The 13,416-nt window shown below is 41.1% G+C and overlaps 1 protein-coding gene across 14 annotated transcripts in view; it reads left to right on the forward strand.

Moving 5' to 3' along the window:
* mbl (muscleblind) overlaps positions 1–13,416 on the forward strand; it is an 822,695-nt gene that overhangs the window by 739,866 nt on the left and 69,413 nt on the right. For 8 of the 14 annotated variants that reach the window (XR_010860782.2, XM_067151775.2, XM_067151780.2 and 5 more), the window contains one exon: positions 12,127–12,180. The exons of the other annotated variants lie outside the window; for them this stretch is intronic. Coding sequence is in view for 7 of the 8 variants with exons in the window: in XM_067151775.2 (XP_067007876.1) it covers positions 12,127–12,180 (54 nt within the window). In the remaining variant the exon portion in view is untranslated. The remainder of the gene's footprint in view (positions 1–12,126; positions 12,181–13,416) is intronic. 14 annotated transcript variants of the gene reach the window in all.

Genomic DNA, 13,416 nt, shown 5'->3' on the forward strand with positions numbered 1-13,416 from the left:
ATTTAAGTATGGTGAACGGTCTGTTATGTGCGCTGTAAAACACGAGTTTATTCTTGGGTTGCACCAGGCCAGAGATAGCCACACCAAATTGTTATTATACCATAAAGGGGAGACCGTACTGAATTTATGGCCGAAAATGCACAAATGGTCATATTTTCTCTTTTTTGCGTAAATATTATCCTTCACACATGCTACATTAGGTTTTGCACTTTTCCTGTAATTTTAAGTGTGTTTTTGAGAGTATCTGAAAGATCTTGCTCTGTCATTAAAACTGCCACGCTTACCTGACCAGGCGACTTGTGATTTTTCTCCGTTTAAAATGCTTTCTTTCCTAAATTTGGGCTAATTGCCGCGCTAGGTTGCGAGTTGTACTACTGCAATCGAGCGGTTATGAAGGCGACTTCTTGCATACAATGTATGCTACTCACCGCCGTCTCAATCTCTATATAGGATTGAGACGGCGGTGATGCTACTGTACTTACTGTAGTTCTGTACATTTTCATATACAGGTAGCTTGTAGCAATGCCCCGCGGTGTAGGGGCAGCTTACCCCGAGGCCACGGGTTCGATTTCCGGCCAGGTCAGGGATTTTTACCTGGGTCTGAGGACTGGTTCGAGGTTCACTCAGCCTAAGTGATTATAATTAAGACCTACTGACGGTGAGGTAGTGGCCCCGATCTAGAAAGCCAATAACGGCCGAGAGGATTCGTCGTGCCGGCCACACGACACCTCGTAATCTGCAGGCCTTCGGGATGAGCAGCGGTCGCTTGGTAGGCATCATGAGGTTTGGTTTGGTTTGGTTTTGTAGCAGTGTAAAAATGCATGTGTAATTTTTTCACAACGGAATAAAAGGTATTCCGTGAAAAGTTATTCAGTTTTGTGTTTGTTGTCCGGCACTTTGTCTGAATGGTCAGCGTACTGACCTTCGGTTCTGAAGGCTGCGGGTTCGATCATCTGCCGACCTGGCGATTTTAATCTCGTCTCATTTATTCCTGTAGCTCCAATCGACACTTCATGTCGTACGATGTCGGCATGTAAAATATCTCTGGTAACACATTTGGTGTTTACTCGACAAAATTAATTAAATCTCAGCCATAGACTCCCAAGAGAGTTTCGGCTTAGTCGGTCTGCCATCTAGTAGGCCTAGAGTAAAACGGTAAGTCGAAATTGACGAGCAGATAGCCAGATGGCGTCATATTGAAATGTCTGCACAGGGTAGCTGAGGTCATACGATTATTATTATTTATTATTTATATATCTCTATAGAGCTCGTCTGGTTTTAACAGACCAACGTCTAATATATACTTCCCTCTAGTTCGCTTCTTCACTTTCTCATTTAGCTGTCCTTCCTAGATTAACTTATTTGCCATTTGTTGGCAAAGCCTTTTCTCATTCGTATTTCCTTTCTAGTTAACGTTTGGTAAATTTAGTTCACCCGCTACAATCACGTTCCCTAAATTGCTGATTATCTTACCAAATAATTCCGTGTCTGTGTCACCCCTTTGTGAGCAGCAACCTGTATCATCTTCAAGGAAATGAATGTCTAGTGCCACAGTTAAGTAACATTTTTTAATAACTGAACTCCTATTGAACCATTTAGCACCATTTACTCTTTTTATTCCATAAATTAATCGTGTGAATTCTGCATTTCACTGCTAAGTAAACTTTGTATTCATTTATCTCAGAACTTAATTTTTTGAGTTGTGCTACTATTATAGCCCATGAGCGATATAAAGAAGAGACATTGCAGACATACGAATAGCAGTATTATTTATCGCCTAGCTTCTGGTGCGGGTGTCCGAGGACATGTTCGGCTCGTTTAGTGCAGGTCTTTCTATTTGACGCACATGGGTGACCTGCCCGTTGGGTGTAGGAGGATGATGATGATACCATGAGGCAGGGAGCGTTTGTAACCTGGCGTCGGCACAGAGCCGCCTTCTGTCGAATAACACTATGGGGGTCTGCTCAGGGCTTAACATCCCCTTCCGTCGGACGAATCACCAACAGCGTCATATGCCCTCACTCCATATGAACTCTACGGAGAGTTTTGAAACAGAATCCAGGTTTTTGGTTCGCAGTCTAGTCTGCCGGCCAACATTCTGATGGTGACCTTGTTTTTACTACCAATGGGACTCGAATCGGCTAACCTAGGTGACAGACCCTAAAGCCTTGATGCCGTAACGATCATGACCTCTATGCGGGCTAGACATATCGGTGTCTTCTGAACTTCTGATGGAACTTGGCATAAGCGTGGTCTTAGATCATAGTATGGGGCAGGACTTGTGACATATTATGACAGACTTGGTCAATGATTATGAAATTCTGTCAAAAAACTTGTCATGTGTGCACAATTGCCAAAGCTCAACTTTTGAGATTACCCAGAATATGCCATTTGTAGTGAGGTACACAAACGCAGTGGGGAATGATGTATTAATTATGAGGTTTCCTGAGGAGCAATGGAAGTGGTTATGGCTACAGATCACCTGTGGAAGGAATCTATTGCAGAATGTAAGCTTCGATACTCAACTGTGTGTGATATGTGATGGTGTTGTCAACACCTACATTCATCTGTCAAAGGAGAAAGTATATATTGACATTCCTATAATGAAAAAAGAATGCATAAAGCCTCTTTCAAAAAGTATGTGCACGAGGTTGAGGAAAATTGCGCAGGAATGGAAACAAAAAGGAGTTACGCTTGGTGAGCACTGCATAGGTACCCAGAAATAGGTGTTGTACTTGCTTTGACAAGTTTCTACAAAAATGCAATCCTCAAAAAGATTCCTGTTGTACCTGAAATGAAAAGAACAATATTTGAAACCCGCAGCCACTGCAGGTCTCCTACTGGACAAGATATGTGGTGTATTTTTAAATCGGGCTAACGCTGGCCCAAACCCCATGAGAAATGAAACTTATGTTTACTAAGCAAGTGGTACAGAAAGCCAGTATACTCCTTAAATATCATAAACATCAGCATCAGCTGTAATCGAACCCTCTAAATAAATTGTAAACAGAAGACCAACGATTAACCAGTAGTGCCTATAAAGTCGTCAGGTTACATTGTGTTTTGAAAGTACCTTATTTAAAGGGAGCTTTGGAGGTAAACGTGTGGCTCTATTCTATATAAAATATTTAACTTCCCTGAGGCAGGGGAGGGTGTAACAAAATAAACCGCACTACATAATTTAACGAACCTGGATAATGCAATACAGTATTCCATTGAGTTTCTCAATTATTTAGTTATCGTATGGATATTAGTGGCGGGAGTGTCCGAGGACATGTTCAGTTCGCCTGGTGTAGGGTTTACTATTTGACTGCCGTGGGTGACCTGCGTGTCTCGATGTTGAGGGATTATGATGATGACAGTAAGATAGGCAGAGGGTGAAACACGGAGTCTGCACATAGAGTACTCCTGTCGAATAACACCAAGGGTCTGCTCAAGACTTAACGTCTCCATCCGACGGACGAATCATCATCAACACCTCATATGCCTTCACTCCATATAAACACTGTGGAGAGGTTTGTAATTGAATCCAGGCTTTTGGTACGTAATCCAGTGGTTAAAAATTATGTAAACCACTACTTCTCCCATAACTCCCGCTATTGAATGTCTAGAGCCATTTTCAAGTGGTTGTGCATTTCATTATTCACCAGAAGCGCATTAAAGTGGCATTGTAGGGTATGGTAATTCGAATGACGCAAACGGAAGATTTGTACGACTTCATTTCACTCAAGTTTTACATGTCCTTTTCTTGCTTAAATATATATTTTTTGTTTAAATAAGGGCATAATAATATGTAACAAGTGATGCCTTGATCATATTCATGAAGATAGAGTACAGTTTTAGTACATTAATTTGCATTTCTCTAAAATCCAAGTATTAGGACGTGTTTGCTCGTCAGTGTAGTTGCCTCTTTCCCCTTCACGCACGTCTCTTCATAGGTGCACGTGTCATGGAGCGAGCAATGGGGCCTGTACGGTTTTCATCTAATCACACTTCGTATATAGGGCTACTGGCTGGTTTACCGGCCCCTTACGATTTAGTTTTATGCATCCCTTCGCTTTTACTACTATTCTGAAATACATTGGTCCCTCTCCCTAAACCGGGGTAATATAACGAGACAACAGGAATCGTGAGCGTCACTATTAATTCATTATGGGTACCTCGAATGAACCCGTAAAACGAGCACAAATACGAATAACACGTACCTTGCAACAAGAGGTGGACACGCACACCAGGAGCAGGTATTACGCTGGCTGGAAACTGCGCGCTCCACGTCAAGCCTCGCAAAAGCTAACTTGGCTGGGGCGCGGTGGGATGTGGTAAGGTTGCATACTCGATAGCTTCCACAGACTGATTTGTTTATTTGGCTCTGTATTGGGCCGTACGCATCGTGGCATAGAGTATTGAGCTGGGTTGAACGAGGATGAGGTAATGGTCTGTGGCTAGGACACAGGCAACCAATTAGCGTCGTACATGTTCCAAGCTTCATAGACCGCACGTAGGGCAAAGTGTGCCCCATTGGAACGATAAGAACCTGCAATGGCAGGTAGGTGTGTAGCTGCGCTAGCTCCCCGTGTTCGAGGCAGGTCACAACACAACACAATGTTTATTCACTGTCTCGTGATGTATTCCAGCGACGAGTATGTGGATATGTTACCCATCTGTGGAGAAACTATACGGAATGCATTCCAGGCACAACGCTATCCGGATAGACGACAACCGGCAGACATGACAACTCGGAGTGTGGAAAGACGTCGGGGGGGGGGGGGGTCTACTGCGCCCCTCGGAAAGACACGGTCTGTTGCGAGATCATCCCTTCATATTTGCTCACAACGAAAAGGTTGTGTTGAACGCTGTCCTGCATAACCTTCACACTGGCACACGGGCCAGTGCACAGGAGACGAACATCAGCCGCGCGTCTGTTATGCGGATATTGCAAACCTAGCGATTTCACCCGTACCATCTGCACTTACACCAGGAGCTCCATGGTCATAATTTCGTAGCACGGGTGGAAATGGACCCTACAACATGTGGACACCGATCCTGCCTTTTTAGCGACCATCTTATTTACGGACGAAGCGCGGTTCCACAACAATGGAACCGTTAATCGCCATAATATGCATGTATGGAGTGTGAATAATCCGCATTGGATATGACAAGCAGCTTTTCAGGTACAGTGGGGCGCGAACGTATGATGTGGCATCGCGCGTGATCACCTCATTGGTCCCCATTTCTTGAGTGACCTTTGATGGGAGAACGCTATCTGCGGGTTCTCCAAGATGACCTACCACCGTTGTTGGAAAATGTGCAACTCATTGACCGCTGCAGGATATGGTGTGAACATCACGGAGCTCCAGTGCATGCGGCGGTTATCGTCCGGAACCGTCCCCATGCGACGTAAACTGATAAATGGATATAAGGGGAGGACCCGTCCCTTGGCCCGTCAGATCGCCCGATCTCACGCCCCTGGATTTTGTTCTGTGAGACTATGTAAAACAACTGGGGTTTCACGTTGGTACCAACAACGTAAGGCAAGCTGATATAAGTACCAACATAGTTGGAGAAGTTAGGAAATTTGTTTGGAAGGGTAATAGGGAGGTACATTCAGGGAAACGGGATGGCCTAGGGAGCGCTGATAAGGGAACAGGGAATTGGAAATCAAGTAGGGATGACATGAAATTGTTAGTGTTGAACTGTAGAAGTATTGTGAGGAAAGGAATAGCATTAAGTAATTTAATATATATATATTTACCAGATATTGTAATAGGAGTTGAATCATGGCTGAGAAATGATATAATGGATGCAGAAATGTTCTCACGGCACTGGAGTATGTATCGTAGAGATAGGATAGGAAGGGTGGGAGGGGGAGTGTTCATCCTGGTGAAAGAAGAATTTGTAAGCTACGAAAAAGTTAAAGATGAGACACATGAAATTCTAGGTGTAAGGCTCATTTCTAAAGATAATAGGCAACTTGATATATTTGGAGTGTACAGATCGGGAAAGGGCAGCACTGACGCGGATTCGGAATTATTTGATAGGATAGTCAGCTACGTGGGAATGTCGTATGGCTTTTAGTGCCGGGATATCCCAGGACGGGTTCGGCTCGCCAGGTGCAGGTCTTTCTAGTTGACTCCCGTAGGCGACCTGCGCGTCTTGATGAGTATGAAATGATGATGAAGACAACACATACACCCAGCCCCTGTGCCATTGGAATTGACCAATTACGGTTAAAATCCCCGACCCGGCCGGGAATCGAACCCGGGATCCTCTGAACCGAAGGCCAGTACGCTGACCGTTCAGCCAACGAGTCGGACAGCTATGTGGGAAACGACATGGAAAGAAATGTGATTGTAGCAGGAGATCTGAATTTGCCAGATGTCAATTGGGAAGGAAATGCGAACGACAGGAAGCATGACCAACAAATGGCAAATAAGTTAATATGGGAAGGACAGCTGATTCAGAAAGTGATGGAACCAACCAGAGGGAAAAAGTATCCTGGATGTGGTGCTGATAAAACCAGATGAGCTCTATAGGGAAACTGAAGTAATAGATGGTATTAGTAATCATGAAGCTGTTTTTGTGGTGGTTAAAAATAAATGTGATAGAAAGGAAGGTCTTAAAAGTAGGACTGTTAGGCAGTACCATATGGCTGATAAAGCAGGCATGAGGCAGTTTCTAAAAAGTAACTATGATCGGTGGAAAACGGTAAATAAAAATGTAAACAGACTCTGGGATGGGTTTAAAGGAATTGTTGAGGAATGCGAAAACAGGTTTGTACCTTTAAGGGTGGTGAGGAATGGTAAACACCCACCTTATTATAATAGAGAAATAAAGAGACTAAGAAGGAGGTGCAGACTGGAAAGAAATAGTTAGAAATGGCTGTGGAAGTAAGGAGAAATTGAAGGAACTTACTAGAAAATTGAATCTAGCAAAGAAGGCAGCTAAGGATAACATGATGGCAAGCATAATCGGCAGTCATACGAATTTTAGTGAAAAATGGAAGGGTATGTATAGGTATTTTAAGGCAGAAACAGATTCTAAGAAGGACATTCCAGGAATAATTAATGAACAAGGGGAGTGTGTATGTGAGGATCTTCAAAAGGCAGAAGTATTCAGTCAGCAGTATGTAAAGATTGTTGGTTACAAGGATATTGTCGAGATAGAAGAGGACACTAAGGCCAAGGAAGTAATAAAATTTACATATGATAACAATAATAATAATAATAATAATAATAATAATAATAATAATAATGTTATTTGCTTTACGTCCCACTAACTACTTTTTAAGGTCTTCGGAGACGCCGAGGTGCCGGAATTTAGTCCCGCAGGAGTTCTTTTACGTGCCAGTAAATCTACCGACACGGGGCTGTCGTATTTGAGCACCTTCAAATACCACCGGACTGAGCCAGGATCGAACCTGCCAAATTGGGGTTAGAAGGCCAGCGCCTTAACCGTCTGAGCCACTCAGCCCGGCACATATGATAACAATGACATTTACAATAAGATACAAAAGTTGAAAACTAGAAAAGCGGCTGGAATTGATCAGATTTCTGGGGATATACTAAAGACAATGGATTGGGATATAGTACCATATCTGAAGTACTTATTTGATTATTGTTTGGTCGGAGGAGTTATACCAGATGAATGGAGAGTTGCTCTAGTAGCCCCTGTGTATAAAGGAAAGGGTGATAGACATAAAGCTGAAAATTACAGGCCAGTAAGTTTGACATGCCAGGCAAATGCCGGGGCTGTACCTTAATTAAGGCCACGGCCGCTTCCTTCCAACTCCTAGGCCTTTCCTATCCCATCGTCGCCATAAGACCTATCTGTGTCGGTGCGACGTAAAGCACATAGCAAAAAAAAAAAAAAGTTTGACATGCATTGTATGTAAGCTTTGGGAAGGCATTCTTTCTGATTATATTAGACATGTTTGTGAAATTAATAAATGGTTTGATAGAAGGCAATTCGGTTTTAGGAAAGGTTATTCCACTGAAGCTCAACTTGTAGGATTCCAGCAAGATATAGCAGATATCTTGGATTCTGGAGGTCAAATGGACTGTATCGCGATTGACCTGTCTAAAGCATTTGATAGGGTGGATCATGGGACACCACTGGCAAAAATGTGTGCAATTGGACTAGACAAAAGAGTGACTGAATGGGTTGCTATATTTCTAGAAAATAGATCTCAGAGAATTGGAGTAGGTGAAGCTTTATCTGACCCTGTAATAATTAAGAGGGGAATTCCTCAAGGCAGTATTATCGGACCTTTATGTTTTCTTATATATATAAATGATATGAGCAAAGGAGTGGAATCGGAGGTAAGGCGTTTTGCGGATGATGTTATTCTCTATAGAGTGATAAATTAATCCTGGTCACGTTAGACAGCTCGTCACCGAGGCATGCCGATCCGTTACGCCGGAGATGTTGCAACGTGCCAGTCGGTCCTTACAATATCGCGCGGAGCTGTGTGTCGATCACGGAGGTCGTCAGTTGGAGCAGGTGTTGCGTTAACAGACACAGGTAACTGAAATCCTGTCGCATATTTCCTAGCCTCTTCCAACCCTGTTCTGTATCATATGCCACCATACCATTGGCTCTTATTCAGGCCCAAATAAACTAATCAGTCTGTGGAAGCTATCAAGTATGCAATCTTGCCACATCCCAGTCAACTGGTTGTAAAATATTAATAATAATAATAATAATAATAATAATAATAATAATAATAATAATAATAATAATAATAATAATAATAATAATACTTGCGTGTAATTCGAACCTTCGAGCACCGTCCACTAATCACATCACAACTCCCACTGCGCACCTTCCAAGTGAGCTATTACGGGGCTTGACATACAGCGCGCAGTTTCCAGCCTATACAATACCTGCTCTTGTTCTCTGTGTGCACCTCCTGATTTAAGGTACATATTCTTCGTATCTGTGCTAGTTTTACGAGTTAATTTGGGGAACTTTCAATGAATTGATAGTGGTGCTCACGAATCCAGCTGATTTTTAGCTCGTAACTAAACATCTCGTTATATTACCACGGTTTAAGGAGAGGGGCCGATGTATTTCAGAATTGTAGTAAACGCGGCGGGATGCATAAAACTAAATCGCAAAGGGTTGTTGAACCACCCGGTAGATAACATAGCTAAGCAGCTATTATTTTTGCTGTCCGAAGTATCGTAAACAGCATTTTTTTCGTAGGAGAGTTGTGTAAGTTTAACCATGGGCTAGAATTTGGCCACTAATTCTTTATCACAATTTATAATTGATGGTTAAACAAAGTATCATGGCGGATGCGTTTGAGTTTTAAAAAGAAGGTTTCGGATAGAGGGTTTGGACTGCGCAGTTTTGGTCACCATTGACTCTAACTAATCAAAACTATGTCCTTGAAGTACTTTTCCATATTAGAATTTTAGAGATAGTTTTGGTTGGGATGTTTCCTATCTTTTAGTAGCCCGTTTCCTGATACGGGGTCGGGGATGAGGTGAGATGTTTTTAAACGGACGGATGCCCTTCCTGACGCCAACCTTAGTTAAGGGACTTATGAAGATGAAGTGAATGAAATGAAGTGGCGTATGGCTTATAGTGCCGAGAGTATCCGAGGACAAGTTCGGCTCGCCAGATGCAGGTCTTTTCATTTGAGGCCCATAGGCGATCTGCGCGCCGTGATGAGGATGAAATGATGGTGAAGACGACACATACATCCAGTACACCGAGCCCCCGTGCCAGCGAAATTAACAAATTATGGTTAAAATTCCCGATTCTGCCTGGAATCGAACCCGGGACTCCTGTGACCAAAGGTCAGCGCTAACCATTTAGCCATGGAGCCGGACATGAACTGAATGATGGTGAATGAAATTGGGTAAGGAGGTGGAAGGAATAGGAACTGTCACAGCATTTGCCTCAAATTGAAGATGACAACCAACGTTGGGGTTCGAACCCACTCGTCTCCCAAATGTAGAGCTTGGGTCCATGGCCGTAGCGCTTTAACACGTGCGTCCACTCCGCTCGGTTTTCAGTATAACCTAATGAGAACGGATAAATGCTGGAAACTCAACTTGTCAGTTTCATAACTGTCACCTAACCAAACACACACCAGCTATCTGACGCTGGGGAAGAATTCTCCTGACACCTGGAGATAACGTTTATCAGCATTATGGAGCATAGCTTTCATAGTGTTTAGCAGCAAATATTGGGTATGTGTATAAACAGTCTCGTAAACGTATACACGCTTGTTAAACACTTTATCTGTGTTATGTTTTGCATAATGCCCATTTCTTGAATGCCATTTCTGTATTTTCGACGACAGTGAGAAGATCGAGTATGTAAGTTATAAACAAACATATCTGTAACAGCAGATAAAAGCTGCTATTGATGTTAGACTACACTTACAGTGTGGGCTACAGTTTTAGCAACCATATGTATATAACTCCAATTTTACCATGCTGTTATTGTTTATGCTGTGCTCTCTGCAAACAGCTCGCTGTACATTTGAACTTCAGTGGTGAAAATTGAGCGTTAACATTTACTAGAGATTTTTGGCTTGTCTCTGCTCAGTGTTCAGAGTTTTCTTAATTTTCAGAACATTTGAATGAATTTATCAAACTCTAGATTCGAGTTTTTGTTAAATCGACACTTTCCTCGTTATACGCAATTATAACTCTAAATATGCTTAGAAAGGATATACATTCTTCTTATACATTTTTCTTAGTAAAATCAGTAAACATCTATGGATAGATTTGATTAACAAGCTGGAATGTCGTCATTATGACCCGGAAGTGAAGGACATAAGGATTACCAAGAACTAGTTTGATCAAACATAGATATAATCCTCTTGACTTGAGTTCAGCTTCCTTGACTTGATTTCTAAACTGTATTTGAGAACACCATATTGCACACTATCACTGTAACACAAGTCAATGAAGTTGCATTTTTCTTAATACCTTCAACAGCAACAGATAAGCTTTTTTTGGTAACTGCATAATGTAAAAATGCTTTTGGTATTTGCCCTGGTATATTCTTGACACTAATGTTCTTTGTTGCTAATAAGTAATGTTTAAGAATGTGCATGTATTCAACTTATTTTTAATTAGGAAACAAAAATACATTAACGTTTATTTATTCTGTAGTTTATATGTTAAGGGGTTGTTTTCAGAAGATGCTGCAGTTATTATTATTTTTATTTCTGTTTCGGGCATGATAGTATACTGGATTTATCTCGTTGAAATGAGACCAAAAGTTCTACCATGTCTAGAATACCAGGCCGTGAAAGTATCAAACGGAACATGTCTGAAGTCAAGGAATAATCTATACAGTCAACATCATTTTCCTTTTCATGTACAGTTGATTTATCCTTACACTGGGGGTCTCTGTAACTATGTTTTTGGAATATGTAATAGTAATTGGTGTAGTGCAATGCTTTCGACAAGAAGTCACCGAAGAAATGGAAAGAAGAAAATGTCGAATAGATTTTTAGTTTTAAGGGTTCCCTTTTCACATAATATGTATTTGTTCATTTTTTATTGCATATAATTACAGCAGTTAATTGGTTTTCAAGATAATGCAAGTGGTATTTTTTCACCCATTTCTAGATGAAATGAACTCCAGAGATGTCCACTTAGTCAACTCTTTCGAAATGATGTACGCGGAGTGGGGGGTGAACCGTCTCTTGTCATTGTAGTGATGTTTTTGTGTTTTACGATTTCAACTCCCAGCGAGTGCCTTTCGTAATGTTTATGATCGCTTCCTTCCCGATCTTTTGCTCGAGTAATAAAGGTGTGGACACTATAACAGATTACCATCTGGATTGCCGTAATAAGTGTCGATATCGCGATTTGTTTCTTTCTGTGGAGGTAAGAAAGGTGGTGCACTTAACGTTTAAAAAATATCATGCAAAATATAAATGTCTGAATTGCATAGTTATGAGGCTGATTCTCGATTTCAAGAAAACTAAAGAGCCGTTCGAAACTTGTTACAGACTGTTGAAAGGAGAATAACCGAAATATTAGGCGAATGTAGAGAATGGTATGTTCATAGATTTTAAGATATCGAAATTAGTTGTATGTAACATAAAATATTGCTTTAGGCTCAATTACTAAAGTTTTGTTCTAATTTTATTTACAGAGTGAAGGTGTACCTGCTAACGGTTGGGTTACGAATAACGACATATTTCATGCTGTGAGTTTCTTGTAAAGCTATTAATTTGGGTATTAGAATATGAAGTAAAGGATTTTTATTACTGGAAGTTTTATTTATCATTGTTTCTTCTTCTTTTAGATAGTTGTTCTTGTGATTTTGTGATTATGTATTTGAATGCCTGAACATGAGTGTACGATTCTTATTACACTTAGCATGTAGAGAACGCGTACTGGTATTGACAGAAACCGCGGGAGGCGTAGGGAAAGACTGGAGGTCAATAATACGTTGTTTGTCTGACTTTGCTGTGCCATGTATAGGCGAGAGTTCAGTTAATTCAAGAGTGATAAATTTAACATATATAATCGATGTCATAAATTGTATAATATTAAACTATAAAAGTAACTCGACCTGATAGAATGAAACTTACCTAAAAGGACTTTCTTATTACTTCAGTACCTAACTATTTTCCTCTGATGACATCAATTTGAACCATTCACATTTTTGAAGAAATTGCTGATTTGTTGGTTATTTGTTCTGACTGTATAACTGTTCTCTTCATATTGAATTTCTGTCTGTTTGTGATACTTGAAAAATAGACTTCTAATTTTCAGAAAACGTTGAAAGTAGGTTTATAAACTTTTCCAGGGCATACATTTGGAATTTTTATAGGCAGAAAGTACTAACGACTGGAACATCGTGGGAGAATCACGAAATTAATTTTTCACGCTACAATATGCCGTCCGATACGTTGATGTCCTGAGTTTTCACAGTCATCTTTGAGTAATGTGGGGGCTAAATATTTCCAGAACGCCATATTACTTCTTGGAGATCTGTGGCAGTCACTGATACGCATTGCTTCCACTTATCAGAGTCAGGTTCTTCATTTTCACATTTCCTGAGCGACATCCCTTTGCCAGATCAGATCATCTCATTTTCTCATCTTCTTTGATCCTGAAATTTCGTTAATAACTGTTATGATTCTTCGAGAGAACTGGAACCTTTCCTCTTTCTCCTTAGATACATGTTCTAAAGGGCTGATAATCTCACTGTTTTCCTCCCTAAAACAATCACAACCATTGCCACCTCTATTGTTGGTTAGGAACATTTTAGGCCTATCTGGCACACAATTTTCACACTCATCGGATATTTTCGTGTTGGTACTTAGGCTATATTATATCCTGTACATGATTAAAGTACTTGAGAGGGCACGGATGCAGAATGGACTTCTTTCGTTCCGCCTGTCCTCGTCAGTTCCATTGATTTCCGTGTTGATGT

Source organism: Anabrus simplex, chromosome 7 (genome assembly GCF_040414725.1).
Source record: "Anabrus simplex isolate iqAnaSimp1 chromosome 7, ASM4041472v1, whole genome shotgun sequence".
In the NCBI taxonomy this organism is placed as follows: domain Eukaryota; kingdom Metazoa; phylum Arthropoda; class Insecta; order Orthoptera; family Tettigoniidae; genus Anabrus; species Anabrus simplex.